General features: G+C 51.1%; 3 protein-coding genes across 3 annotated transcripts; all 3 read right to left on the bottom strand.

Moving 5' to 3' along the window:
• Positions 1 to 422: 422 nt before the first annotated feature.
• On the bottom strand, positions 423 to 11372 carry TGME49_309600 (hypothetical protein). Its single transcript, XM_002364176.2, has 9 exons — positions 10013 to 11372; positions 9477 to 9556; positions 9029 to 9185; positions 8039 to 8244; positions 6949 to 7331; positions 6169 to 6410; positions 5160 to 5318; positions 4016 to 4361; positions 423 to 3578 (listed from the first exon to the last, which is right to left on the bottom strand). The coding sequence occupies exons 1-9, from the start codon at positions 10905 to 10907 to the stop codon at positions 3164 to 3166; spliced, it is 2883 nt and encodes a 960-aa protein (XP_002364217.1). The 5' UTR covers positions 10908 to 11372; the 3' UTR covers positions 423 to 3163.
• A 1852-nt stretch (positions 11373 to 13224) lies between these two features.
• Positions 13225 to 17470, bottom strand: ROP1 (rhoptry protein ROP1). The gene has a single exon (XM_002364175.2). It carries the CDS (start codon positions 16042 to 16044, stop codon positions 14704 to 14706), a length of 1341 nt encoding a protein of 446 aa, XP_002364216.1. The 5' UTR covers positions 16045 to 17470; the 3' UTR covers positions 13225 to 14703.
• Positions 17471 to 17823: 353 nt separating this feature from the next.
• On the bottom strand, positions 17824 to 27832 carry TGME49_309580 (transporter, major facilitator family protein). Its single transcript, XM_018782584.1, has 11 exons — positions 26819 to 27832; positions 25908 to 26004; positions 25387 to 25522; positions 24268 to 24396; positions 23757 to 23920; positions 22718 to 23000; positions 21786 to 21899; positions 21175 to 21244; positions 20737 to 20799; positions 19842 to 20026; positions 17824 to 18832 (listed from the first exon to the last, which is right to left on the bottom strand). The coding sequence occupies exons 1-11, from the start codon at positions 27307 to 27309 to the stop codon at positions 18654 to 18656; spliced, it is 1911 nt and encodes a 636-aa protein (XP_018635609.1). The 5' UTR covers positions 27310 to 27832; the 3' UTR covers positions 17824 to 18653.
• Positions 27833 to 27929: the final 97 nt, after the last annotated feature.

Raw genomic sequence — 27929 nt, 5'->3', positions numbered from 1 at the left:
TCTGCTCACAGAGGTGCTCCACTTAGAGTTCAGACACAGAATGCAGCATGGAGCGTCATCCCGCTGCTTCGCCTTGAGAAGATCATCGATCTGCTTTTTCTGGGGACTGCAGGTTCTGCTGCCTCACCCGGAAGCTTCCGTGCGTCCTTTTCAATCGAGACGCAGAACGAAGAGGAATCGAAAACGAATGCGTATCAGTTTGTCTCGGTCTTCCTTGGCCGTGTGTCTCTCGCACAAAGATTGGTCTTGCCTCGAAAAAAGGAGACAATCCAGAGAAACATCTCCCGTCTAAGCCTTGGCTCCTTCGTCTGTTGCACCAGCTCAACAAGGACGCTCCTCTTCTTCCCACATTCACTCCTGAACCGTAGATTCTAAAAGCGCGCCTAACTCTCTTGGCAGGGACCGTCTCCGTTCTCCAGACGTATCTACTCAAATATATACACATATACAGACAAATCGATGCACATGCATATGTATGCATATAAGCAGTGTGCTCGTAACATATATATATATATATATATATATGAAGTAAGGAGTACGTCAACATCGACAGTTAAGAATGAAGAGCTGTGCTCGCTGGGATGCCGGCAAGAGGGAAGAGGTTATCAGCAGCGTGTTTGTACACGCAGAGCCATTTTTGTGTGTCGGAATCTTTGAGGTCCGCGTTTGAGGTCGGAACTGCGCAAGTGAAGAGCGTATCGTAGAATCCGCTGTTTAGAAGGATTTAGGGAAGAGAAACTAGGATCGTTCACGAGCGCGGAACTCCCACCGTGGAGTTGTGTCAAATAGGCAGCGAGGGCGATCTGGGACCCTCCTTGGGGTGATGGTCCATCCTCGTTTGTGCGAAGGCGAGAAGCTGAACAGAATCTCAGCTCGGAGTGCAGCAGACCAGACACTAACGTTGAAAACCAATGTGTTCCTTTGGAATCCAGATAAAGAATCTCTCAACTGTCGCTTCTGAGAAAAATCTCCTTTCAGTTGCCAAGAAGACGCGCGGCCTCGGCGAGATGCTGGTGGGTAGCTGTGCAGTGTGCTCACACCGCAGCTCTGCAAGCGGCAGATGCATGCAACGCGTTTCAACACAAAAGAGAGACCTTTTGAATCGCCGAGGGACTGCCCGAGCTGTGAGGAAGAATCCATGGAAAGACGAAACAGAGCAGGGTCACATGCGAGTGAGGAAGAGACCGCTTCTGTACTCTCTCTTCGTCGAGAGAGTAGGTGCACTCAAACTGCTCTTGAGGTCGCCTCGACCGCCAGGCAAGCGAATTCAAAAGATATGCATCTCGCAAATATACATCACGATGGCATGGACTTCTCCCTGGTCTCGGAGAGGTGCTATGTCTTCCGCGCTTCCGCCGAGGGGAAACTGGAAGACCCGAACTGCATCTCGAACCAGAACGTTGATGCAGCATTGTCTAATCGCCTTAAGCCACAAAACTCCAACTCTTTCAGTTCCTTCAACAAGAAGCCTTTGTGCCCTCTCCAAACTCGATTCTTAAACCTGAATCGCTGTAGAATGTCAGAGTGAACTCCGCTGAAATCCCGCAAAAACATCATGGGACACACACGACCATCGAACCGGACTGTTTCGGCAGGCCACACACCTCTGGTCTGACAGGCAACGCGTTCCTCTCCCGCGAACTGTTGAGGGTTCTGGGAACCAGAACAGCGGCGGCGAGAAGGGAGGCGAGCCCAAAGAAAAGAAAGCTTCGTCGAGAAATATGCGTTTTCCGAAACGAAAAATAAAACGAAGACAAGAAGTACCAACTGCCCTTGGAGTCTGTGCGGGTGCATGCACACACGGCGGTCCAAGGAACCCGTGAAGCGAGAAGCGCAGTCGAAAGAGAGAAACGAGACGAGTGTGTCTTCGAAGCACCTTTGCACTCAAAACGAAAAAACCACCTGCAGTTGACTCACGACACCCCCAGACAGCGACTCTCTCTTTCTTTCTTTTCTGTGTAGAAAAGAGTTATTTCTTCGTCTGCTCCTCCACGATCGTCTCTTTCCTCTCTCGCCTAGTGTGTGCCGCTTGAATCCGTTCTTTGCATCCTTCCACAGCAAACACATCGCACCCGTTTCTCCACCTTCTTCTGAACTCGCTCAATCTACCTCGTGGTCCTTCTAGCTATGACCCTCTCGCTTGTCTCCACTGTCGGCGACAGTCGCGGGAGATCCAGATTCCCAAAACCTTTCGCTGTCCTCTCGATCTACCCTGCCCACATGCGCGTCCACGACACCTTCCCTCACATACAAACTTGTCTCTTGAAAGAAACCCAGTATAAATATTATATATACGTGCAAATATATGTACACTTACGAACATGCATGCACCTATGTGGGTACTGTTGAGTGTGCATGCATGCATAAGGAGACAAACCGGCAGGTTCTTCCACATTTCCGAAGCGTTTCGCTTGTGGCCTCTGGCGCCACTTCCTCTGAAAAATGCAGGTTTTTTAGAGCAGACAAACCCAGGTTCATTCGGAGCTAGTCCCTAGGGCCGCTCGAAGAGCGAGACCGTTGCCATGCCTCGTTTATCTTCTCGTTTTCTAGCTCGCTGCTTCCTTCTTTTTCACCACACTGACGAATCCCCACACAAGGCGCCACACCGGCGCCGCCACGTCCTGTCTGGACTGCTATGTACGGCGTTCTGCGGACGAGAGACTGCTTTTTTCTCCTCGATAAAAGATTCGTCCTTCTTCGCTCGCTAGGCCTCTGAGTGAGCCAGACGAGAAGCCTCTCGTCTGCTCCAACGCTCTTCCTCACCATGCTTCTCAAATTTTAAACGGCTGTCTACCTGGTGACGCTCTTCTCTGCCTGAGGATAGTCTTTGCTTTTTCCTCTTCCTGTGCGGTTCTCCAGCAACGCATGAACAACACAGAGGGCTGCGTCAAAATCCCTTCTCCCTATCGACACAAGCGCATGCGCACTCGATACACGAGCATGTCGACGACTCCGGACTGTTGAAACACCAGAGCTCGTTCTCTCTCCACCGTGTCTTCACCAGTTTCTTTCTTCACTCGTTCTCATCTCTATCTTCAGTTACTCCTCCTGGTTCCCTCATTCACGTCCTTCGCTCTCTCTGGCCTTCTCCTTTCCTTCTTTCCTCTCTCCTGCTCTTCCTCTCCCGCTGGCTCCATGCTTCTTCTGCTTTTGTCTCCGGTCTCTAACCTTGTTGCGAAATTTGGATGTAGAGAACTCGGCCTTCGAGCTTTTCTCTGTACCGCATGAAGTTCTGCGAGAGGTACTTGTTCGCGACATAGTCAGCCACGGAAGTAAGAATCGCCTGCGGCGTCAGGTATTCTTTCCGGATGTCTGCGACTAGGTGAGTTCCCACGTACAGCGGAGGCGCCACACTCGTCTCCAGGTGTATAGACGTCCGAGCTTTCTTCCTTCTCACCCAGCTCAACCGTGTGTCGGAGGTCACGCGCGCGCGCAAAGTCACAAGCGCATCTCCGTCGATGCGCTGAGAAAACAAAGTCGAGAGCGCTTGGGCCAGCGCTGCGCGGGGCGGCACAGCGAACTCCTTCCGCCCGAAGCGAGAACGCGTTATCTCCAGTCGCAGCAGTCCGACGGCAGACCTGAGACGCGAACGCAACGCCGCCTGAAACGCGTCCGGTGTCTAGACACCCCCCGTGGCCGAGTTCCGCCGCAGAGAATAAATTCCACGGAACGCGTGAGCGGTCATCCGATTCGCACACAGACATGCACCTGAACGCCTCCTCGGCTTTCACCGTCTGCACTTCCACATAGGGTACAGACACACCTACAGTTATACACATGCATATATATATATATACATATATATACATATATATATACATATATACACACATGTGGTAAACACACAAATATGTACACGTATATATGCACAAGTGTATTCCCAGACACTCACACACATGGACACAGCATACAGCTATAATACGTCTGTTGTCTCTGAGACGAGCGTGTCTCTTCAAGACCCCGAGGCAAGAACGCTGATCGAAGAAAAACATTTTTCTTTGTTCTCCGCGTTTACCTGAAGAAGGAAGAGAGGGGCACACTGGGGAGAGGAACCTCTGAGAAGGCAGCGAAAACCGCAGTTTGGTTGATGTGGTAGATTCGGTAGACGCCCATGTTGATGGGAGGGAGGTGGAGAGTCTGCTCCACGTCGGGCGGAATGCGAGCTGAGACCAAAGCCTTTCTGCAGTTTCTCTCGATCGCCATGAAGAAACGAAGTTCGGACCTCAGCCTCGTCGACAACTGCTGAATTTCTGGAAGTGACTGGTCGTTATATCTCGCGAACTCCGCCGCGCAACTCCCCGCCTCCGCAAGGTACGTCATCGAATGGTGCCGCATCGAAGCCTCGCTCCCTCGACGTGTCGCTAAAAAACACACACGCACAGAAAAACGTGCATATATATATATATATACATATATATATTACATGTCCCACATTCAGAGATCAAGAGAGATAGAGAAGAGAAATATATATATATATATATACCCGAAGCAGATATTAAGACAAACGAGACAGGACGACAAAGATAGAAATAGAAGATAAGCATGGACCAGTCGCAGTCGAAACTGATCACGACAAGGAAAAGACAACTCGTTGGAAAGGTGGAACAAATGACCACAGGAATTGAAGGCAGCATTATCCGACCACGTAAAGGAAACTGCCATTAGTGTCGCCGAACGACAGATGTATAGATTTTCTCCTGGCGCACTTGACAGCACATAAAGGCGTTTTCCCCCATACACCCTGCAAACGCAGAGGCTTCCGACACGCACATGCTGGAGGGGATACGGTGGTCCTGAGTCATGAATCTCTGCGAGGAAAGTGATTCCAGGGTAGACATTCCGAGAAGGGATTCCATAAAACGGATTCCAGAGTACTGTCTCAGCAAAAAGAATTGAAGAGAACTGAAGAAAAGAGTGTTTCGGGAAGAAGAATAAAAAAGGGGTCGTAGGAAAAAGATTTAGAAGGAATTTACGAAAGACTTCAGAACAAAGTGTAAACAACCTCAGGAAACGGAGTTTGAGTGAGACGACCTTTGAGCACTTTAGAGGAAGGAAAAGGAGAGCAGAACGAATCGAGAGAAAGGATTTCAGAGGAAAGGGTTTCAGAGAAAAACGTCGAAAAGGGAATTTCAGAAAAACTACTTGACACATGAACTCACCTGGACGTTGTCCTGCGTACACGATGAGGACTCTCGTTTTCGGTCCCGTTGCTCGCAAGGCCTCGCGCATCACATCGCGGGAGTGTCTCGAGAGATTTCGTCGAAACTCGAAGCCGTACGAATCGATTCGAGAAAACATCACATCGCCTCCATGAGTGCCTGCAAGCGAAAGAGACAGCAAACATCGACAGCACGACGTGCGCTCCGTGAACTTGGGAAAATTCAATTTCTCCGCAATTCGACGAGGATCCAATTCAAGACGCAGCCGACTTCCTTCTCGCTCCAGAGTGTCTTCCAAGAAGAGTCCCCGATGCCCCTGCTTATCTCTGCCACCGGCCGACAGGGTGGTCGAAAACGTTTGTCTCCGGTCGACGTGCGTCGCTTCGCGAGCGAAACCGGGACTGCATCCTCCGTATACGGTCAGCATCCGAGACTGAAGAAGATCAGAGACTGAAGAAGACTGCGCGAGGAAAGCATCCGTCAGTAGCGCCTTCAGCCCATGACACAAACCCAGGGGAAACCGACGGCGATGGAGACATGCGACTTCGCATCTGACATCACCCTAAAAACAGCCCCCACAGAATTACCCCACTTCCAAGCACTGTTTTCCTAGCTCCCAGTCTCTCGCACGCGCTAGACAAACGCCTCTGCAACGGATCAACTGTTTCCACGACACCTCCACGCGCGCGCTGAGAAAAACATGTAAAGCAGCTTCAGACAACACACACAAACACCCTGTCTGCATCCTGCGCCTGGCACATGAAGAGGGGTGCGAGTCCCTTGAACGACGAGTCGACTGCACCCAGACAAACAAAGCTTTCTCCATAGCGCAGCCGCGTTCCCCGTTCATCCGGGAGGTGTTCCTGCACAGCTGGATCGTGTTCGCGAGTCGCCCGAATCACGCGTTTCATGAAGAATAACTCCGCGAGAGCTCTTCCGCTGATTTCAGCGAGTTGTCCAGTTCGCACTTCCGCACGCGAAAGCCGGCTGCTGTCTCCACCAAGCTTACTTCTAGGCTTCAGAACGAAGACGGCAGAGGCCGCGCGCTTGCCGCTCCTGTCGAAGGCGACGATCTGCGACTGGATGAGAAGTTGGTCAACCGAGAGGACGACGTAGCTCCGCGCGACGTCCACTTTCTGCAAATGCGCCAAGACAGTCTGCATTATTCGAAGGTCCGGGACGATGTGAAAGCGGCCGTCGTCGAGATTCTTTGCGGCCGGGTACGGCGGAACGAAACAGAACACCGCGCGGCTGCAAAGGAAACACGAAGAAGAAGTCAAAACGGGGAAGCGCAGCAGCAGATGACAAGACAGACATCGCGAAGAAAGGAGACGAACCGGAAATATGGCTGGAGTCCTCCAAAAACGCAAACCACTCGGAGACGCAGTGCAGAGACACACACGCCGACGCTCTTTAGCAGTCCACAGACGAGCAAGACCTGGAACATTCTTCACCCAGACACACAGAGAACTCTGAGTGCGAACAACTAGGGACAACCACGTCTACGAATCGATAGAAACACACATGGCTCGACACAGAGATTCTACACAAAAACTACACATGAGCACATAATATAGATGTGATTACGTAAATGTGCAGCAACATACTTGTACATACATACAGAACAATCTCCGCATACATATATATATATATATATATATATATGAATACATATGTATGTATGTAAGTATGTTCGTATGTATATACACACACACACGTGTAGCGATGCAGATAGATCGACAAATATATATGTAACAGTTTTGTGTCGACAGTTAAGAAGAGCCCTTACATGTCTACGTTGGGTTCTGCGGCTCGCAATTTGTTCAAGAGTCTGGCAGCGACTTCGTCGACCGACGCCGTTTTCTTCCCGAAACCGTTTTCCTGCGTAAGCCAGGAACTTAAGTCCATGATGCTCACGCTGCTCGAGCGGAAATCCATCAAAATCTGGTCGACCAGCATGTCTCCGTAGGTCACTTCTACACGCGGCGTCGACAAGAAAAGAGCGAATTCTTCTTCCTTTTTCTTGATGATTGCCGCAGCCGTGGTCAGAAAAGATTCCTGGCCTGCATGCGCCAAACGGGATGCGTCCTGGCCCATCTGCTGCACCACATTCCCCGCACCCTCCACCCACACGTCGACTCGACTTCTCGCTTGATCCAGAATCCCTCGGAGCTGAAGAATAGAAAAACGAAATGCACGCGGGGGACGCCTGAATGCTTCTCGTCGCAAACATGATTGAAAAGGTTCCGCCACTCATCTCAGCGCGATGAGGCGCCCCGTGTCGACCCATCGACACACTCTCCTTGTCTCGCACCAAGCCACGTGCGACGGCAGCCAAATACTCGTCTCGACTTCAGTCATACAGACGGAAGATGCAGCAGGGACGGACGGCGACAACACCCCGAGAGGAGGAATCCGCTTCTTGGAACCTGTCAATCTCCAAGAAGTAAGAAGGCTATCTCGACGAAATCTCGGTACAAAGAAGCCACAAGGGTCGGGCGACAAGAAAAAGGACACAAGCGAATCTCCCCATCATATCTAGCGGGCGACGCGTTAGGCTGTGTAAAGTCTGGAAGCGTTTGAGTTGCGTTTCCCACAACTTCACAGATCCAGCGCTGAGTGGAGCGTGAGCGGGTTTCGACGAACCCGAGACGAAAACAAAGACAAAGCCAAGCCGATGTTCATCTACACAGAAAGACAGACATACACAAGAGGAGAGCTCCCCAGAGAGGCAAACCGTTAGACAAAGTCCCGCCCTGAGCCGCAGCTATAGGCATGCACCCTCATGCCTAGCAGACGTCGCTCCTCCTCTCGAATCCTTTCTCGCCCAGTGCATGCGACCTGCTTCAGCCTCCGACAAAAGGATTTCTGTCGTTTACCTCATCAAGTTTCATGGCGTTGCCGAGAAGTTGCAATTCGACCTGTTTGAGGCGACTCCGGTACTTTTCCCCCCAAAGCAAAGCGTCTGCTTCGTTCTTCAGATGATCCACGGCACCGCGGAGGGCAGCCATCGTCTGGAGGATGATCGAGCCTGCCGCATCGTTGATTCGGTCTCGGATGTTGCCCAGCCGGTCGCGAAAGAGCGCTAGGAAAAGCAGAACCAAAAGCAAAGAAGACAAAAAGACAAATGATACAGGTTTCGATGGCGCTAGGAACACGAATCAAACGACGTCTGTCACGATGCTGGGCTTGAGATCGACGTCCGAACAGCGGTGCGTGAGGCGCAGGTCTATTTAGGTCGTCTGCAGGCGTATGCATGCAACTACACATGAACAAACCTGACAGTTCCTACGACGAAACACAGAACACGTACAACACCACCACCTCCAGGCGCAAATGATGCAGACGTATAAATAAACACTACGTGAGAGAAGCATTTCCAGCTCAACTAAAAGCACACACCAGCAGCTCCAGAGACGGACGGGCGTTTGACCAACTGCATGCAACGGTACATCGGCACACCGCATGCATCACGCGACTGTTTCTCAGTAACCTTCGCACGCGTCCCATGGTTTCGTTGCTCTTCTCTTCTCCACAGAACCGCATCTGCCGATCCACCTCCAGTCCCACTGAACACCAAACAAATCGAACTGAACTGCCGGTGGGTCTTCTGCTTGCATCCCGTTGTATGAGTCACTTTGAAGGTCTCCGTGTGTCGCCGAGAACTCTCTTTTCTCAACGTCGAGAGTACTCAGATGCTAGAAAATCAGTACCAGCGGATTATGTGAGTAATCCTATCTGACACGGGAACGGCGAGAAGGGAAGTGTGTTTCGAAGAAGCGGACGTTTAGCGGGAAAGTATTTTCTTCTCGCGAGTATACACTACGAGTTGGACTCCGCGTGAACCATCGCAAATTCTCTGGTTTTACCTTGGCGCTCTAGAGCCTTGGCTCGCACGAGGTCGCGAAATTCTACCACCCTCAGTTGGCCGACGCGGACGTTGGATTTGAGGACGCTGACAGCTTTCTCGAGGCCTCCCAGCTGCTGACTCTTGGCTTTCAGCGCGAGCACTGTGGAGCCGATAATCTGGCGAGGAACACAAGACAGATTGTGGCACGGAAACGCAAAAATTAGGAAGCGAGACACATCAACAAGCAGCAGCCTTGTTCTCAATTCCTCTGTGCTCTCCCGCCGTCACCTGAACCCACACGCTCTGTTCCCGATTCACGGTCTGTTGGAATCTTCTTGGCTCTTCTGATCGATTACTTTCCTCCCTTGCCTAGGTTCAACTGAAACGGACGCCACTCAAATGAAAATGACGCCGCATGCCGAACCCGGGCGCGTCTTCACGTGCTGATGTGCGCTTCCTCCATTTACCTGGTTCGTCAGAACTTGATTTCCCAGAACGTCTTCGGCGAGGTCGCTGTTTAATCTGCTCACGTGGTACAGAAGCCTCCCTGAGCACGAACCGGCAACGAAGGAGACGAAAAGCGAGGTAACGGGGGCCAAACGAAGAAAAGTGACCATGCCGGAACGCCCTTGCTCCCCTTCGAGAGGAATTTTAGTGATTCAGGTGGGTCATCCGTGGACTTCTTTGCCTCTGACTGACGCTCCTCCCTCATGAAGCAAACACGCCCGTGAGCAGCCCGGTTCACGCCGCCGGTATCATATCCATGTGTGTACGCCGTAAACAACGGAAACAGAGAACTAAAAGATTCACATATACTCATATGCATATACATATATATACGTAGATATAGAGATAGATACACACAGGTACGTACAGACATATAGGCCTACAGAGAGGAAGACGGACCGATCGACAGATAGACTTGTTTCGGTGTGGACAGACTGAAGAGGAAAGAAATCCACCGAGCCGATGTAGGGGATTTTGCAAGAAGTTTCTGTCTCACCGAGATTCGTGGGTCCTGCAACTTCGTCGACGATGTTCACTTTTTGCAGAGAGCCCCGAGAAGCGCCGTTGTATTGCAACGGGCCGAATTTGAGCGATTCGCGACTGGTTTCTTCTGCTGACGCTGGAGTTTTTTGACCGTCCTCGCTTGTTTCCTCCAAAAAAGACAGCGTATACTCGGCCCCGAGAAAGGGGCCAGAAGCGTCTGTAGCGTTTTGTGTCGCTCCTGTGCGTTCTGCGTCTCGAGCTGTGTCCGCTTCCTGGTTCCACAACAGGCCACTTGCGCGTCGTCTTCTCTCCAAGCGTTCCGCGGTTGAGACTATTGAGCCGTTCTCTAGTGAATACTGAGCTCCCCTCTGCGTTCCGCCTTCCGCCTCATCTTCCTTAGACTGGGTGCCGTCGTCCCGTTCCCCCGCTGTGAAGAGGAATACAGGAATCGAGTAGACGCGAGAAAAAGGAGAGGCGCGGGTCGTGAGGCTCACAGATGCGTCCCCTGCCGATGAGGTGCGCGGTAGATCAAAGACGGAGTGGAACTCCAAGCAAACGAGACATGAGAGTAGAATTGGCCACAGAAAAAGTCGGCGGCAAGCCGGGAGGAAAAGTTGACAGTTCCGCGGCCGCACGTCGGCCGTGGCTTGCGGAGCAGCATACTCTGGGGGAGGAGGTACAGAAACGGCGAGGAGGGCCTGCGGCGGCGAGGACGCTTGGCACGGTGAAACCGAAAAGCTGAAAGAGACGAAACGCGAGAAAGACGAGGGAATTCGCCGAAAGCGGGGCACGCCTCCCGTCTCTGTTTTGTGTTTCTTGTTGGGCATGTGTCTCCGAACCGCGGCTTCGCGCGGAACAGACCGCCCCCGGTTCTCCATCGTATCTGCAGAGCCCAAAGATGAGCTCATTTCTGCGAGTTCACTCACCTCTCAGGCCTTCTGTCACAGAGGCACAAGGAGCCATACGGCCTGACGGGCACGAGCGCCCAGTACGGAAAAGGTCCGCGGCTTGCCTGGAATTCTCTCGGTGACAAAGCAAGAACTCACAACGTCTGGACCGGTCAAAACGGACAGACGACACCGGCAGCGAAATTCCCGCACACGACCACGAGTCAGAACGTGTCAGAGCACATCGAATATACATCAACACTTTGAAACTGGAAATCCGTCAAAAGAGTGGACCCTGCAAGCAGCAATCGAAACGAAAGGCTGACAGGCCTGTGCAACAGGAGGACGGAGAGTGTAGAGACAGTGCAGGAGACGTGCGAACACCGTCAGCTGTCGCAGCGTACATGAGAAAATCCGCGATATAGCCGCTGGAAAAGGCAACGCAGAGCCAGAGAAAGGCCGTGAAAAACACAACATCAATGCCCTGTCGAGACAGGGTACAGGATTCACTCGATGGAGCCGCGGGGAAAGAAAGAGACGTGCGTCGAACCCGCGCCAAGCTGACAGCACCGGCTCGAGCGGACGGATCACAGCTGACTTTTTTATATCAGTGTCAGCGAAGGAATGGGAGCTTGCGCATGGCCTAGACAGTAGAGTTCCCCCATGGTTTTCAGACGGACTTTGTTAACAGAAAAGGAAAATTCAGGAAGATCGTCATCAGAGGGGAAAACGCACAAGCCGCTTTGCCCGTCTTGCAAGTGATGTCGCAGCGTATGTTGGGATTGTGGCGCACGAAGATTGGTATCGTTTCTTCTTAGGGTGCCTTTGAGGCGCTTGGGACCACCAGCTGTATTAATTTTGTATCTTCGCAGCATGTGTCCACTATTTTAGACGGCACACTGTTAGTGGGCGTTGGAAACAGTCTAGCATGCGGGCTTGCCGGTCCGCTGGCACATTCAGAAGGACCCTTGTGTCGGTCTGCTGTCACGCTGCTATTTGCTTTGCCACACTGCTGGGTGTTGAGTGATCATCTTCAGTTTGTTTTCTCTCTACTCCATCTTCGCATCACAACTGATATACAGGTTCTTCTTGAACCCGTGTAGCATGGCCCTTGTCAAAGCACATCTAAAAACACGACTGCGAAACAGAGTCTGACCTTCCTGAGTAGTGGCGCCAAGGGAAGGTTCTTTCATTTTCTTCTCTGTCAAGGTCCAGTTACTGCGTTCAGCCAAGCCCGCAACGCGAGCGCGTATCCTGTCATTACAGAGTGGGTTAGCCAGTCTCAAGAGTGGGAGAGGCGTTTAATTGTAACCGCTCGTCATCGTGCCCTTGTAAGTCGGTCACACGACGTGTCCGGCCGTCGTGTGTGACTCGGTTCCATTACCGCCCTCTACGTAGTATGATGTGGCGTTCTCAGAAGTAGCTCATCGATTTCGGATCTCGTGCTTCGTCGCGTGCATGCACACTCGAAAGCTGCAACGAAACGGTGCGTGTTTTCACTTAACGCCGTTTTGGTAATGCTACTACTGAAATGCGATCTACCCAGCTTTGCACACACAAACGCGGCTTCGTCTTACGTCGTTCCATCACTGCCGAGAACAGGAGCTTGCTGTTCGCGCGGTACGGTGATTACGCTTGTTGGCCCCACTCTAAACCGCTTCCGAACATCCCTGTAAAAACCACAGATGCAGGGAGCTCCACGAAGAAAAAACGGGCGCCTTTGTAGATGTTCACATTGCATAGGAGCATTGGGACATTAGATGTTTCCCTTCTTGCCCCTATGCCTCGGCTGAAAGAGGCTCATTCAGACAGCACCACGCTGTGCTTGAGAAGAGTACTGCCTCAGGTCTTCCGGCTGCATCTTCCGTTCAAAGTTGAATCCTGGTTGATCAACGTTAGAGTAGCTGTAGAAAGGAGCAAAAACTTCTATTTTATACATCTGATCCATTATCTTTACAGCTCATATGCTAGCATTTACCTATCTTAACAGACACAGTCTCCTGGAGCAACCTTAGCAACAATATGTGGATTTGTCTTCTGAACGTATGTTCAACGTAGAATCAGAGATTCCTTTATTCACTTGTAAATCTAATAGAATCATAACTAATCCACCTGTTAAGATAGGTAGAGTACATAATAGCGTAACAGCTGTAAAGATAATAGACCAAGTATATAACATAATTTGTAGCTCCTGCACAAGATTCCATAGAGACACATGCACGAAGGAAGTAAATAGAGCTAACCTAGGATACTGAATATGACTCCAGTTATGAGATACAGACAACCAAGTTCTTCATGACTGCTGTACACCACCACCCCAGTGGACTGGGGTGTGAAGCATCGAGGCACTGTCCCAAAATCCGCCTAGCCAAGCGCAAGAACATCAGCGACACCGCAGCCCAGTTGTAGCGTCCCGTCTGACCGATCTAAAACTATTTGCGTGAGAAAATTCCGACAGCGTATGGCTGCTTCTGAACAACACTGTCGGCTATTACCCGCTGGCAAAGGAAACTGTAATATTGCGGGCAGTGGGGAAAAACCGACTTCTTGCCACTACTGACCAACTCCAGGAAGTGTACACACGAAGCCGTACAAGTTCACTCCGTGTATCGGGTCGACTTGAGCAGCGTTTGAAGATTACCCCTGCATCATTCACGCTTACTAACACCGAATCCACCGCTGCAGTGAAGAGTGTCACGGATGGGCAGGATATGGCAGAAGCCGTTCGATATCCTCATCAAGGGCAGCATGTGCACCTCATCATACCGCGAGAAGGTAGAAGGTATAAAGGGATCGCTGTAATAAACATGAGGCAGGCCACCACCATGTCTTAGCATGACCGCTTTCTGTAATGCGTAACTATGCTGCACTGCTGATTCCTCTTCAGGAGCCTCGAGCACTTCACTAATTCCGTCTTCTTTCGTCCGAGTTGTCCACAGCTGCGAGAGCCAACTCGGAAATTCATCTTTGGGTACATCAAAAACCAGAGACAGATTGACTGCTGGCACCCCAGGAACGCCGTGACACCGGGTGTCACATTTCCGACGCAGAACCGCAGCGGTTCCGGATATGCTGGTGGAGGTTAACAAGAAAACACATTATCTTGCGTTGAAACGGTTTGCCACATGAATACAAAGTGCGTCACATTTGCCGAGACAGTCTCGCCGGAGTTCCATGTGTCGAACGTCAGCGGGCACTGCTGAACCACGACTGATGTTTGAAGGCACAGTGACACCCGAATACAATGAGGCAGCGACATGACCGCTAACATGGCGTGACACGATTACTCGTCTTCCCGGAAGCAACCTTTACACGCCTCAACCTATTAACATTTCTGTGAACATGTCGAGCTAAAAATGTTCGGATGTTTAGATCAGGTGGCGCTCTCCGTGAAGTTGCTGACGAAGCTCAAGCACATCTTCCCACGAAGTTCTACACAAGCCCTGGCCTCACCACCCAGAAAGCTCTCATGGATCTCGACCCTTATTTCTGCGAGTCAGCGAGGCTTCGGATAGATAGGCACAAGGTTGCCACCACAACGGATCTCTCAAGTCCTGCTCGCACAGACGCAAGAACCTGCATTGCCTCACGGCTTCTCTTCTGCGAGCATTCCTGCAGTTCAATAAAATCCAGTCGAACTACTAGACCCTAACAAAGCACGATTGGTCTCGAGAAGCCACGTGGTACACAAGGAACCATCTGCAAACTCGATCACCGTTACCGCACACACGTTTACCGGGTTTCTCAACTTTGGAGGACCCCGCTGCCTCGTTTACGAGAAACGGTCTTCGCCGAATCCAGCAGCATGCTGCCCGTATTATTGCGATCCATCATCCTGCTCTCTTCCTTCGCCCAGTAGGGGCCTGCCCTCCTCGCCACTAGTTCTGCCGCGCCTGCGGAGGCGCGTCAATCCCGCGCTGAAAGCGTCTCTGACTCTCCCGCTTGCGGCACCGAATCTTTCTCTTACACTACTGGCACCATCTGCTGCACGACCACGACCTCTGAGAGCTCCTCTTACACGAGTGAAACCCCTACGTAAACCTTCTCCTGCACGACGGAGACCCTGACTGGCAGCACTTGTTAAACGACGGACTCCCCCAACGACACCTTCTCTTGCACGCCTGAAACCACTTCTCACTCCACCTACTATACGGTTCAAACCACCTCTGACTCTTCGGAACACCCCACTGACATGGCGTCGTGCACCTCCGAATCGGCTTCTTGCGGCCCCCAACGCCCGACGAAAAAAATTTTGACGAACTGGTCCCTGCGGCTGCTGTCCTTCGGGTTGTTCGCCCTGAGTCGGGGGCGGCGGCGGTGGCAGCGGCTCCTGAGGGCCCTCCTGTTGCTCTTCCGTAGGCTCTAAAAGCAGCTGCTGATCATCATCTGGGGGCCCCTGTGGTCCATGTTCCCCAGGGACTTGCAGACCTTGACCTTCGCCCACTGGTGGGGGCAGCTCCTGTTCAGTTGGTGGGGGCAGATCCTGTTCAGTTGGTGGGAGCAGCTCCTGTGCATTTGGTGGGGGCAGCTCCTGTGAATTTGGTGGGGGCAGCTCCTGTGAATTTGGTGGGGGCAGCTCCTGTGAATTTGGTGGGGGCAGCTCCTGTGCATTTGGTGGGGGCACTTCGAGGCCATCCTCTGGAAGCTCTTGGAGGGCATCGTGAAACGTGTCATCTTCAGAATTTTCGGAGGCGGATTCATTAGTGGAGGTCCCCTCCCCTTCTGCACTGCCTAGAGCCACCGGCGGCTGTTGTCCTGGAGTCTCCTCTGTGCCAAGAGCAGCTTCTCCTCTGCCAGGGACTTGGCGCGGGTCTCTGACAGGAGCTTCCACGAAACTCGGCAGCGTTTCGTAGTTGTCGTCGGAGGCGAAGTCATCAGCGTTTGCGTGTGGCTTTACGGGCATGAGGAAGCTGCCGCGTATGCCCCTGTGCCGTGGCTCGCCGTTGGAAGAGAGCGATGCCTGTGCATACGATGGATAAGCGGGGACTCCATTGTGGCTCGAAAGGGCGGCGCTTGGGGTTGAACTGAAGAACACAGAGAGAACAAGTAGAATAATTGGCAGCCTTTGCTCCATGGTGTCGAAGTCAGTGCAGTATATGTCAGGCAAGAAATAAAACAAAAGATTTTGTACTGAACAAAGTAACTGACGACAAGCCATATCGCCGTTCTGCTGACGTTCAGTGTCTGTGCCTGTTGGCGGGGTGTCTGCTCTGACTGTTCAACTGTAGGTAGCCAGCCGACCACTCATTTCCCGCGGAGGCCGCTTGTTCTCAGCTGCGTCGCGCGGCATTTCGCGTTGGTTCGAAGCATTATTTCGACTACCCGCTGCGCGGCCGGCCCTAAGACTGCCTGGAATGCAGCCGAAATCACGAGACACGGCCACGGTTCTAGCTAGCACACCAGCCAGCGCCTGCTTCTTGGCGCCAGTAGAGACGAAGTCAGAATAGCGGCGCGTCGCACTTGCCACCCACAAGAAGACAGTGATGTTTCTCCATTCGCCGGCTGTCAACCTCACAGTGAAAACTGAACAGAATCGCCGCGCGCGTGTCCAAGAATGTCCGCCTCTCCGTGTTTGTTGACCCCATGGTCTCGACGGTTCCCATATGCAGCACAGTCATTTAGGCAGACCCGAACGCGGCGAAAGAGAGATGTCTTGTTTGGCTGATCATCCATCCATCTGGTTCAGTGTGACTTGCTAGCTGCTGAATCGTGGTGAGTGTTTGTATTCAGCTCTGAGAGCCACTGTTTAGGTGGTGGAATACCTCAGATTACCCTGAACAGAAGCTAACAACAGAGCAATGAACCGCCAGGTGAAAGAAGTCGGTGTGGTGGCTGCGTCTATGCAGAGGACGAAAGCAGCTGGGAACAACCCTGTCTCGAGAAATCCCGAAATGAATCATGTATCGCAGGCATCCAAGTGGTCTCTTGTGCTGGTTTAATCATCCGCAATCGCCATGTACCGACAGCTGTATGATCGAAACCTGTGATTTCAGATGTGAATGGTCTGCAATAAATACACGTGATGCGAGCACACATCCTTTGGAATGATGTGTTATCAGACACGAGGGGAGGATTAGACGCTGGTGCTATTGGTGCGAGCCCAGGCAAGATAACCACGACACCCCTCAAGAGGCAGCCAAATACCAGGCGTTGAAAGAGCTTGGTATAGTCTGAGCTTGACACTGCGACTACACCAGATGTACAGTGCAACTCGAGAGCCACGAAGACAAGGTGACGAGAGTTTACGGCAGGCAGTAGAGTGTCAGAAGCTCTTGCTCGTCAAAACAGTAGTTCAAAAACACTATCCTCCTGATGTCGTGAGTCCCGACAGGGAGCCGCTGGACCCCTAGTTGACATCGCAACCGTTAATTTCTGCTTTTGCAGTTTTCGCACGTACGACCACCTCTTTAGATCTCGTTGAGCAGAGTACACGCAGAGACACGAAACTGTTGTTTGCCTTTGCAGCCCCCAACAAGGAGAGCGTCTGTTGTACATCAACACTAGATACTGCTAATACCATTGTAGACGTATAGTATATAATCCCTGCCCGGTGCAGTAACATATAGACGGCGGCTTTTTCTGCTCGGAACATCAACAGATTAGCCGACGAACCCATTACAAACGCGTAACAGGAAGTCCAGCGTCAGTCGCTAGCTGATTGGCACCGCGCGCGCGGTGACTTACAATTCTTACTAATGGGAGCACAGCTCCCTGGGTATCCAATCCATTGCTTTGTCGTTGGCATTGGAAATCTCATTTGCCTAGAACAGACTATTCGGGCCTTCACGCGGAAATGAGACGGCTTCACATCGGAATGCAATGGTCGCCTGAGCACACCGAGTGCTCTGCTACCTGTTTTTTTATCGAGAAAAGGTAGTTCTGGGAGAACATCCCACCTGCCATGCCTGTTTCCAGTTCCTGAGTCCAGGCACAAGCGGGGCCACGTATCTCACTTAGAATAAAAGCTCTTCCCCATGGGCAAGCCAAACGTTTCTCGAGTTTCAGCTGACGCAAACATTCCTGCGAAGCGATGCAGTCCGATTGTTTGCAGCTCTCTAGAAATCAGATCATGCACGTTTCGATCGGACACACACAACCTGTTTCCCTGGCGTTCGTTTGACGGGAAAAAAACCCACAGACATCGAATCACGAACCCCGAACGTCTTCATTTCACGCTTTGTGTTACAGCGGGCTAAGCGTTTTCCAGAAGAAACTAGGCGGGTGCCTAGACCAGCCGAGTTGTTTTTTTCAAAAGAAACCAAGGCTGTAGGCCAAATTCTGAAGTTTCAGGTGCAACATCAATTCACAAAATTCGCCACTGACTGGGGAGTTTCAATAGCGACATCGCACCACTTTCGTCGCCATTTCTTTCTACTTTCGCCTTCTCATCCTGATGCGGGTTTTCTAACACGTCTTTCCACTGCCACACACCTAACTTCTGCCTTGTTTACTTCGCTTAACCTCTTGCTTCCAACTGTTTTGTCTCCATTTTCCTTCTCCCTCTACTAGCTTTCCACAAGTTTTCTGATCGCTTGTCTCTGTATACACAGAATCCGCGAGACGAAAACGCATGCCTCTCGAGGAGTCTCGCATTCACAGCGCCCAGCCCTGGGTATCTGGGAGTTCTGCCTTTGTTGTGTTCTTCCCCACTGCATGCCACACTGCGCAACACTGTCCCCGCCTGCGAGCTCTCAGGTTCTTTTTACGCTCTGCACTTTCGCAAAGGTTCCTCTAGCTGACAGAAAGCAGCATGTTTCAAGAAAGAACCTAGGCAGGGCAGTTTGCCTCTCCATCGGACACCTCGATCTCGAGTTTCTCGGCCTCCAGCCTCTCCACGCTCTTAGCTTTTCTCTTGGCAAGAGGGCGATTTCTCGCCGAGTCCAGGTGGGCTGGTACCAGCCAAAGTAGAGGGAGGTAAATCAGTTCCGCCAGGATGTACACGCACCCTGATCAACATAAAAAACGGGACAAAAGGCAGTTGGATAACGGCGCGGAAATACCGACAGCCTCCATGTGAGAGCAGAACCTGCAGAGACACTGGAAACCGGACACGTGCAGGTCGTCGCTCGAACTCAGTCCTACCGCATTTGACAACATATATCACATAATTGCGAATTTTTGTGCGCCTCGAAAAACCAAAATATCTGCGAGAGAGAAAGGAATCAACAAGCTTCCTCCTCCCTTTCCTCGGCTGAAATACCACGATACAAACGCGTCTTCACTATGGATCTCTCAGCCGCCGGCACATGCATCGACCGAATATCACTGACAACCAGAACACAGAGCGAATGGGTAATCTGGATGCTTTCTTGCCATGCAGTTGATTCGAACAAGATTACAAGATCACGAAACACGTTCACTGGAGTTATACTCTTCAACCCTTTCTTGTTCTGCCTTTGTTTACCTCCGACCTTCTTCCCACTATTCATTCGATTTATTTGTCGCCACAACCTACAGTGGCGTTTAATCCGATGGCGACGCATGCAACGACTGATTCGCGTGGCTCTTTCTAAGCTGGAAAGACGCAGCCTTTCTCCGATTTGTAGAAGCTGTTTCTATCAAAATAGTCCAGGATCAATATTACACTGTTTACCGCTGTCTAGTTCAATTCAAATGCTCAAATGAAGAACGCGTACACACATCTTCGTTTGACAAAAACGATTCTACACTGCACGCACTCAGCTCTACCAGTCACTCCAAAATCAATTTCCCCCCTTCCTCCCCTGTGTCTCCTGACTGGAAATTCCCCGAAGCTGAGATACGGGACCGCAAGATATGCCTGAAAACTGTGTCAGAGCGAACCCCCCTGGGCTGCTCGAGACAGCTACAAGTGCCGGGATTTGACATCCTGCGATAGGACGTTGGTTATTTCTGCTGGTCTTGGCGTCTTCTCTCGTGGACGCTCCTCAGAATTCCGACTGCATGCGTTTCTGCGCGATTCCTCTTCGCACTTGCCTGTGATCACAAACGTCTGCCTGTAGGAGACACGGTCAGCAATGTAGCCGCCGACTAGAGCTGAGAGAGACCACGTCATCGTGGCCACAGACTGCATCGCACTCCACTTCCCGACGTGTTTAGAGTCGATGAAATCCATCAACAAAGACCGATCAATCGGAGTCGACGCGTTTTGCAGGGCGCCTCTAAGAGAAAAGATATTCCCACAAGAAACACAAAAGAAAGGCTTACACGAAAGAAGATGCACACGAACGCATTACAAGAAAGAAACAAAGCCAGGACAACCTCCGGTCCGAGGCTCTCCCCCGACATGGGAGATACAATACACTCGTGTGCCTCTTCAAAGCTCCTCGACTCTCAAACCAATCATATGTATATAGACACATAAATATGCATATGTACACACACATACAGATATACAAATGTATGCGTATATGCGTATATATATATATATATATATATATGCAAGTTGTGGATGTCTAGGTGTGTGCCTACGAGAGGTGGGGTTACGTGTACGGACAGCGTAGACATACAGGTCACAAGTATTTTCCCCACTCGACCAGTTCGTTTTTTCTCAACTCCACTAGGCTGGAGAGACACTCAGCTGGCAGCTGAACTGAAGGGCGAAGTGAAGAAAACATCAACTGGAGATGCGGGGGCAGAAATGTGGACACACGCCAGGCGACTGTGCATCGACTGGTCAGGAAACCGAACCGAATACTAGTTATCTGAGTACTCGCCAGAGAATCGAACTTTATCGAAAGCTGGAAGTCTCTTGTTTTACTGTGTATGCACACGTCTTGGGAGAGAGTAAACACACACGCGTGCAGCAAAGTCCACATCAGTGGAAAGATCCGAGTAACACAGACTTCCCGATCTCGCTCTTTAAGAGTACCTGAAGAGGTAGAAGACGATGACAAGAGGCAGGTAATGGAAGGCGGAGAGCAGAAAGAGGCAGCTGTAAAAGATAAAACCGTGAGAGAAACACTTAGGAAACAGAGACATCGGTCAGAGAGTGAGCACGGATCTACAAGTCGACAATGTACTGCTGAACTAGTCAGAAGAATACCACCAAGCCTTTTAGCGATCTAACACAACCAATTTGGAAAAATGACACACTCACAACACGATAGTCAAAGCAACATCATCGAGCTAGCGACATACACGTATATATGTAGATGTACATACATACGTATAATATACGCAAACATGCTGACATATATATATATATATATATATATGATTTTGTAGAGTAGATGATATCATGTGCGGTGCGGGCTACAGTGAGTAGATCCGTTTGAGGTTCCTCCGTGTACCGCTCAAAGCAGCTCACCAAATGCCTAAGCCAGTAAAGAGAAGAGACGCCTGGGGACGGCCGAGATAGGCAGCGAAATGTTGAATAACTGAACGCGGAATCACACGGAATCCCAGATTTCCGGCAAGAAGTAAAGGCAGCGCAGACAAAGACTTTACAAACACATCAGGAACTAACCCGGAAAGAGTAAATGTTCTTTCATCTACAAAACGCCCAGATTTCAGGGGGTGCGTGTGACTCCGTGACCGCCGACCTCTTGACACGCGCGCGCCGCGTGTACACACACGAACACACGAAGAAGACCCGGAGAGAAGCAGCCACTCCGTCACGACACCGGGAAGCCGAACGACGAGGACAGGGGGACCTCGGGAACGAATAGCTGTGGTGCTACAGTCTTTACCACTGTAGTTAACATGGCTTAAACGGAACGACACATGGGGGAAGAGCTGCTCGGAACCCTTTACAGCCTTACATGCCCTTTGTCGGCGGGTTCCACTGTGTGTTGTCTCTCAGAGCAATCCCAGCAACTCCTTACCGCTTGACCTTCTACAGCAAAGACACGTTCGGAGATGCTCAACAGCGAGAGGTAGCTGCATCGGGCTTTGAGAACAAAACAGAAAACCACCTACCGTACGTGAAGAAGGCGATGAACAGTGTGTAGACAGAGGAGAGCAGACACGTCTGCGTAGGCTGGAACTGGTACTCCGACTTAAAAAACAAAGGAAAATACTTCACTGTCATTCCTGGGACACACAAGAGACACAGAGGGAAATACTGCATGATCACTCCTGAGTGAAACGGACGAATCTCAACAGGTGGACGTCGTTTTCCATCGCATTTCCAGTCCTCCAGGATCTGTCCGCTGCGCGTTCTGTCGCCTGAACTGTCCCGGGTCACGATACGCACGAATCACAGTCTTCGAAGGCCGGGAGCTCGTTTTACAGTTCGCGCCGTCGTTCTGACTTCCGACTCCCATTTTGCCAACAGAACGAATACCCGGCAGCTTCCGACAACTTCTGACATAAGGCGAAGGAGTGTGGACAGCGAGCGGACGGCAAAGGAGCGAAAGCGACGTAGGATGACGAGTAAGCGAAAGATAAACCACACACCGAGAAAGCGAAGGACGCAGTGGAAACGCGCAGCGATCGAGACAGAAAAAACGAGAAAGCAGGCGAGAAGGCCGGTCGGCAGAGATCACAAGAGACGGAGGCCAGAGGAGCCGGTTATAAGCGAGAGAGAAGAGAGAGACCCTGTTTTCAACAGGAGCTCGCGGAGGAACTCGGCATGTCACTTCTGTGCGCGTAATTCCACCAGAATGATATAGTTCCGTTTTCAAAGAGCAAGTCGTTGTCGATGCGTTTTTTGACACCTGAGGTGAACAGGCCTTTGACAGCTCTCCTGAACCTTCCAGACCTCACAAAAGGGCGTCTTTACCCTCCCAGGAAAAGAGCTCGCGTTTCCCCGCAACCCGTCGAGAGTCCGCTCTTTCGCGTCCAGAGCTCGCAGCCCCCCCCCACTGCCCTCGAGTCTCGCTCCCGCCTGGCCTGTCCTCGCCTCTCACCTGCTCCACAAAACGTGACGAAATGCGAGACAAACACGAGCCAGGGCACAGCTGCTCGGCGGCAGGCCTCTTGCCTGTTTGCCTCTTTCGAGCGTCGAGCTCCCTGCCTGCGCTGCAGCACAGTGGAATTCGCTGGTGACGTTCTGGACGCCGGCGCCTCGCGCTCCTCGCGGCCTCGACCTCCGTCCTCCGAGACAAAGTCTTGCTGCTCTTCCTTCCCGCGCAGATGCATGCACTCCGAGAGACCAGAAGGTACATCCCGCCACACCCACAGCAGCACCATCTGAGGACAGGCAGGAAGGCGAACAGAACGAGAGCAGAGCGACTGAATCTCTGCGAAGAGAGACAGGAACTCGGCTCCGTCAACAAAGAGATCTACCTACCAAGCGAGGCGGGACTACGGACCTGCCCTCACAGAACGGCCACTCACGTGCACAGCAGACGGCTCGAGCGGAAGTGTTCCACGGAACTTGACGAGCACGAACAACTCTAGAGAAAAGCGACGAGAAAATCAGGATTTACTCTCGTGATCGTCAGACACTCATTGTCCGCACCTAGAGCGAGGAATAACTGCATGCATCGACACATAAGAGGCTCGTTAAAAAGCGGAAACGCAAAAACGCACTTTCCTTATATCCGAAATGTCCGTACACATATACATACACATACATATATTTCCATATCTACGTATCGATATGTATCCGTATGCACACCCACATACCAATGTACTTCCATATATAAACATATACAGACATATACATATATATATATATATATATATATATATAAACATGCTTCCATGTCAGCATCTTCAGATAGATAAACATACATATATATACATATATAATATACCCTTATACACGTGTACGTATGTGCATCAGACAGATGGACGAGCGAAGTAGGAGATAAGATTGTATCTGAGAGGCGAGAGTTGACGACCTTAATGAAGACAGAGAAGAGGAAGCGAGTTGGAGCAGAGCAGGCAGAGAGAGGGAATGCAGAAAAAACGGCCGAAAGGTGAAAGGAAATAGAAGCGAACCTGAGGCACTGTGAGAATGAGCCCGACATGGAGGACGCTGTGAAGCACTGGGAGACTCCACGCATTGCCTTCGAGAAGAAACACCGCCAGAGAGAAAAGAGGTCCGACGCCGTTTGCGAGAGTTGCTGCGATTCGTCGATACACATACAGCTCGCTTCGTCTTCCTGGAAGAAGGTAAAATAAACACTGAAATGAACATTGAACCAAAAACACGGAAGAGAAAACAGGCCCAAAAACCGAGGGAGGCTTCACATACAATGAGGACGAAGCAGCACCGATATGACTCTCCTTCTCTCCTTTCTCTTGTTCAGCCTTATCGCGTTTCTCTCTTTTTTCTGTCGTCTGACCCTCTGCTCCCCTTTCGCCTGCTTCCGCCTTTTCACCTTCTCCTTCTCCTCAACATCTGCTTCTCTCAGCTTCTCCTTTTGCTCTAGTCTCTTCTTCTGTCTCGCCCTCGCCGCTGTCTCCGTATGCTCCTTTCCCGAAGGTTCTCCGGCAACCTCGCGCTTACCGGGAGGAATGCAGTCGTTGAAGAGCGCCTCTGTGCAGACGGTGACGAACTCCCACCAGGCCTTCCACATGAAGGTGTTGAGAATGAAGAGAGAAAAGTTGTCGCCGCTCACAGCTAGCCAGTTCACGTCTGCGGCGCAGGCAGAGGGAACACGGAGGACAGAAGACCAGTCGTTCTGCATGCATTACCAGAGTCCCGACGTGCCAACGAAACTCTGAGAACACGATCAGCAACAACTCACCGAAGAGAAACGAGAAAACAGCGGGACTGAGAAACAGCAAACCTCGATCGAAACCCAAACATGCGAATTCGATTTTCGACAAAAACTGTAGAGGAGTGCTCGTTCGACAATTCACCTGATGGGGGAGGGCTGCCCTTCTGTAGAGGACCCAGGCTCTTTCGAAACCACGAACTGTCACTTATCCTTCAAAACAGGGACGCGTGCTCTTATGTAAGCGCACAAAAGCTTATAGCTTTGTGTACACATACTATGTGTTTATATACACGTGTTTTTTTGTAGATGTTGGAGTCTGTCACACTGTATATTTATGTGTAGATATGACAATGTATAAGTTCATCTACATTTATCATGTGGAACTAAAGCTAAGGAACTTGTCCGTAGATTCATATATAAATATACAGACGGAAATGGAACTGTAGAACAACGTCTTTCTAAAACACCCTCGGCCCTGCCGGTCTCTGCTGCGTTGACACTGACGCGCTCCCTTTCGGAGAAGTTCCGCGTTCCTCTGAGCACGTCACTGTGAGACAAATTCAAATTTGCTGCTGATCTTTGAAAGGGAAACTCACATAATGGTACTCTGTGAAAGATACATTCACTGCTGCGAAGGTTGCTGTGACAAATTAGAAAAACAAATGAAAGACTCGGCTTAAAGGCCTTTGCAGGGCCCTCCCAGAATGGACCGAGAACACGGGGAGGTTGACTGCTCTCTTCTTCGTCCATGAAAGTTCTCTTGAAAAGGTCGAAGAAGGAGAGGTGCGGGAGAAAGAAGGTTGTTCCGCGTGTCGGTTTGCGAGTTTTCCGTCCCTTTCAGCAACGGAAAGTGATTCTGAAAGGACCCAAAGGTCCTTTCCTTTTCACTCTCCAGGTTTTCTTACAGATGCATGCAAAGCCGAAGAGAGCAGAACAACGGAGAAAGAAACATCGCCGCGACTTGAAGCGATCAGCCGCCACGCCTGCCAGAGGCGCCACGACAATCGTCACGAGGCCACTGAAGGAGACAAGCGTTCCAATCTGAGTCGAAAAAGAAAGAAACAAAAGCGTCTCTACAAAAAACAAGCCTCCAAATCCCATACGTATAAGCATACATATGCATAAATATATATATATATATATATATATATGCATATGTATGAGTGTAGCTGTCGCTGGATGTACATCCGCGTTGCATATAAACGCTACATACGTATACTGCTGTACTCTGTAAGTGGTGCAGACACACGCATATTTGCATCCACAGACAGACAACTACGCATGCTCTGTACATGCGACTGATGCGACCCTGCACATGCAGACCAGTACCCGCATGCATACTCCGCAAATGCATGCACACACACACACACATAAGCGGAAGGATCCGTGAGAGGATGGAGAAGTAGAATATCCCGGGGTTCCTTACAGCTCGATTGCCGCCGAATCGCATGTGCAGATAAGCGTCGAAGATCGCAGCGGCTCTCGCGGCATAGGAAATGGAGTTCACCACACGGAAGTAGAGCCTGCGCCAAGAAAGGAAAGGCAAAAGACAAAGAAGATCGAGGAAAATGTTTGGGCTGAACAGGGAAGCTGCGGCGAGAGACACACGGAAGCTTACGTATACACACATGGCAGGTGTACGCGTACAAACGTCCACGCGAACACACATACATGAGTCGACTGTTTCTACAGAGATCCAGCTTCACCACGTAGAGAGTAGCAGCTGCTTCTAAGCATGTGCCTGCGAAAACGTGAAAAGTCTCTACAGTATTGATTCCAGCCTCTCTTGAAAAAGTTCAACCTTCTGAAGGACAGAGAAGAAAGGGAAACAGCGAAAAACAGAATCCAACACACCCTGAAACCTGAAATGCATCCAGTCGAAATGACGCGATGCCTTAAAACAGATTCTGTAGCTGTCGTCCTCTCTCTTTCGCAGAGTCTGCCGTGTGCTTACACATATGTACATACCTACGCACATATATATTTTTACATATACTTACACATATATTTATATATATCTATATAGACATATATATATATATATATATATATATATATATATATATATGCGTTGATATATAGACATATGCACGCATCACTATCTCTTTAGATGTATTCAGCCATGCGTATACTTCTCTGTCGATCATTTACATCTCTCTCTGCTTACATAGTTCTCCACTTTTATATCTGCCAGCATGGTCGCGGACCATTTGACATGTAGGAGAAGAAGCGAATCACTGAAGGAGACCACCGGTGCAAAGCCCCAGTGAGGTGTACATACAACCGAGCAAGAGAGAACCCCCGTCGAGCGACAGCTGGTGTAGAAAAAGAACGTACATGAGATAGACGTTGATGTGGAGCGGCTCCTCGCCTTCTCGATCGAGGAAACTCAGGAAGAAGCTGCGTCTCGTTTTCGCCATTTCTTTGGTTTGTCCGTCTGTCCCGGCGAGTGTCTTGTGGCCTCTGTCGCTGCTCCGGCTGTGCCTCTTTCTGTATGCAGCCACAGGCGACGGGCAGACGGCGCCTCGCGCTTCCGCCCCGGCATCGGCGCCTTCGCTGCCAGGCCATGTGTGTTTGGAATCTGCAGGTTCGTCTCTGACGTTTGTGTCTGCCTCTCGCGGTCTTCTCTCGCGCAGCCCATCGTCCTTTGAGCCTCGCGCTGCCGAAGAAGGATAACGAGAGAGGTCGGCGCGCTGCGGAGCAGAAGTCGAGCGCGTCAAGGCAGAGACAGATGAAGGCGCGTCGGAAACAGCCGTCGCCGGACCTTCGGGAGGTCCGGAGAAAGACTCGGGGGCTTCGCACCCCCCAGAGAGTCTGCGAGGTCTCATTCGAGACGAAGAAAGCGAAGATGCCAGACGCGGAGGAGAAGGAGACGAAGGAGAAGGAGACGAAGGAGAGGATGCAAAGGAAAGAGAAGGAAGAGAGGCGGGAGAAGAGGAGAGAAAAGAAGGGAGCCACGGAGACAAAGGAGGCAGGAGCGAAGGAGACAAAGGAGACGGTGGACGAGCCCGAGTATGGGAGAGAGAGTTCAGTAAAGAGGAAAATCGTTCTCTCGACGTACGAGAGATGCGAAGGCGACTTGTCGCCAGTTGTCTGAGGCCTCGCCAGATCGTGGGGGGAGACTGGGTGATAAGAAACGTCCGCGGAAGAGACACCAGTGTACGTTTCGAGGCATGGATCGAAGAAAGCCTAGGTGTCAAGTTTTCAGCAGAAAACGCGCGAGAAAATCACGTTTCGGCGCGGGCAGGAATCCGCATGCAGAGCGCAGATTTTGTCGTGAGAGCGTGAGTTATGCGTCGCCACTGGACGGAGGGAGGACTGACGTCCTCAGCTGCGCGAGCTCCGTAGAACGCGTAATTCACCTGTTGTTTTTCTCGCCTTTCAGCCTCGCGGTCTGCTTGGCGAGGAAGCGAAAGCCGCAAATCTAAGCAGGTCAAAGACACGCGGG

This window comes from Toxoplasma gondii, chromosome XI, assembly GCF_000006565.2.
Source record: "Toxoplasma gondii ME49 chromosome XI, whole genome shotgun sequence".
In the NCBI taxonomy this organism is placed as follows: domain Eukaryota; phylum Apicomplexa; class Conoidasida; order Eucoccidiorida; family Sarcocystidae; genus Toxoplasma; species Toxoplasma gondii.
Note: the sequence above shows the minus strand (reverse complement) of the source record. Positions and strands in the feature narration are given on the sequence as shown.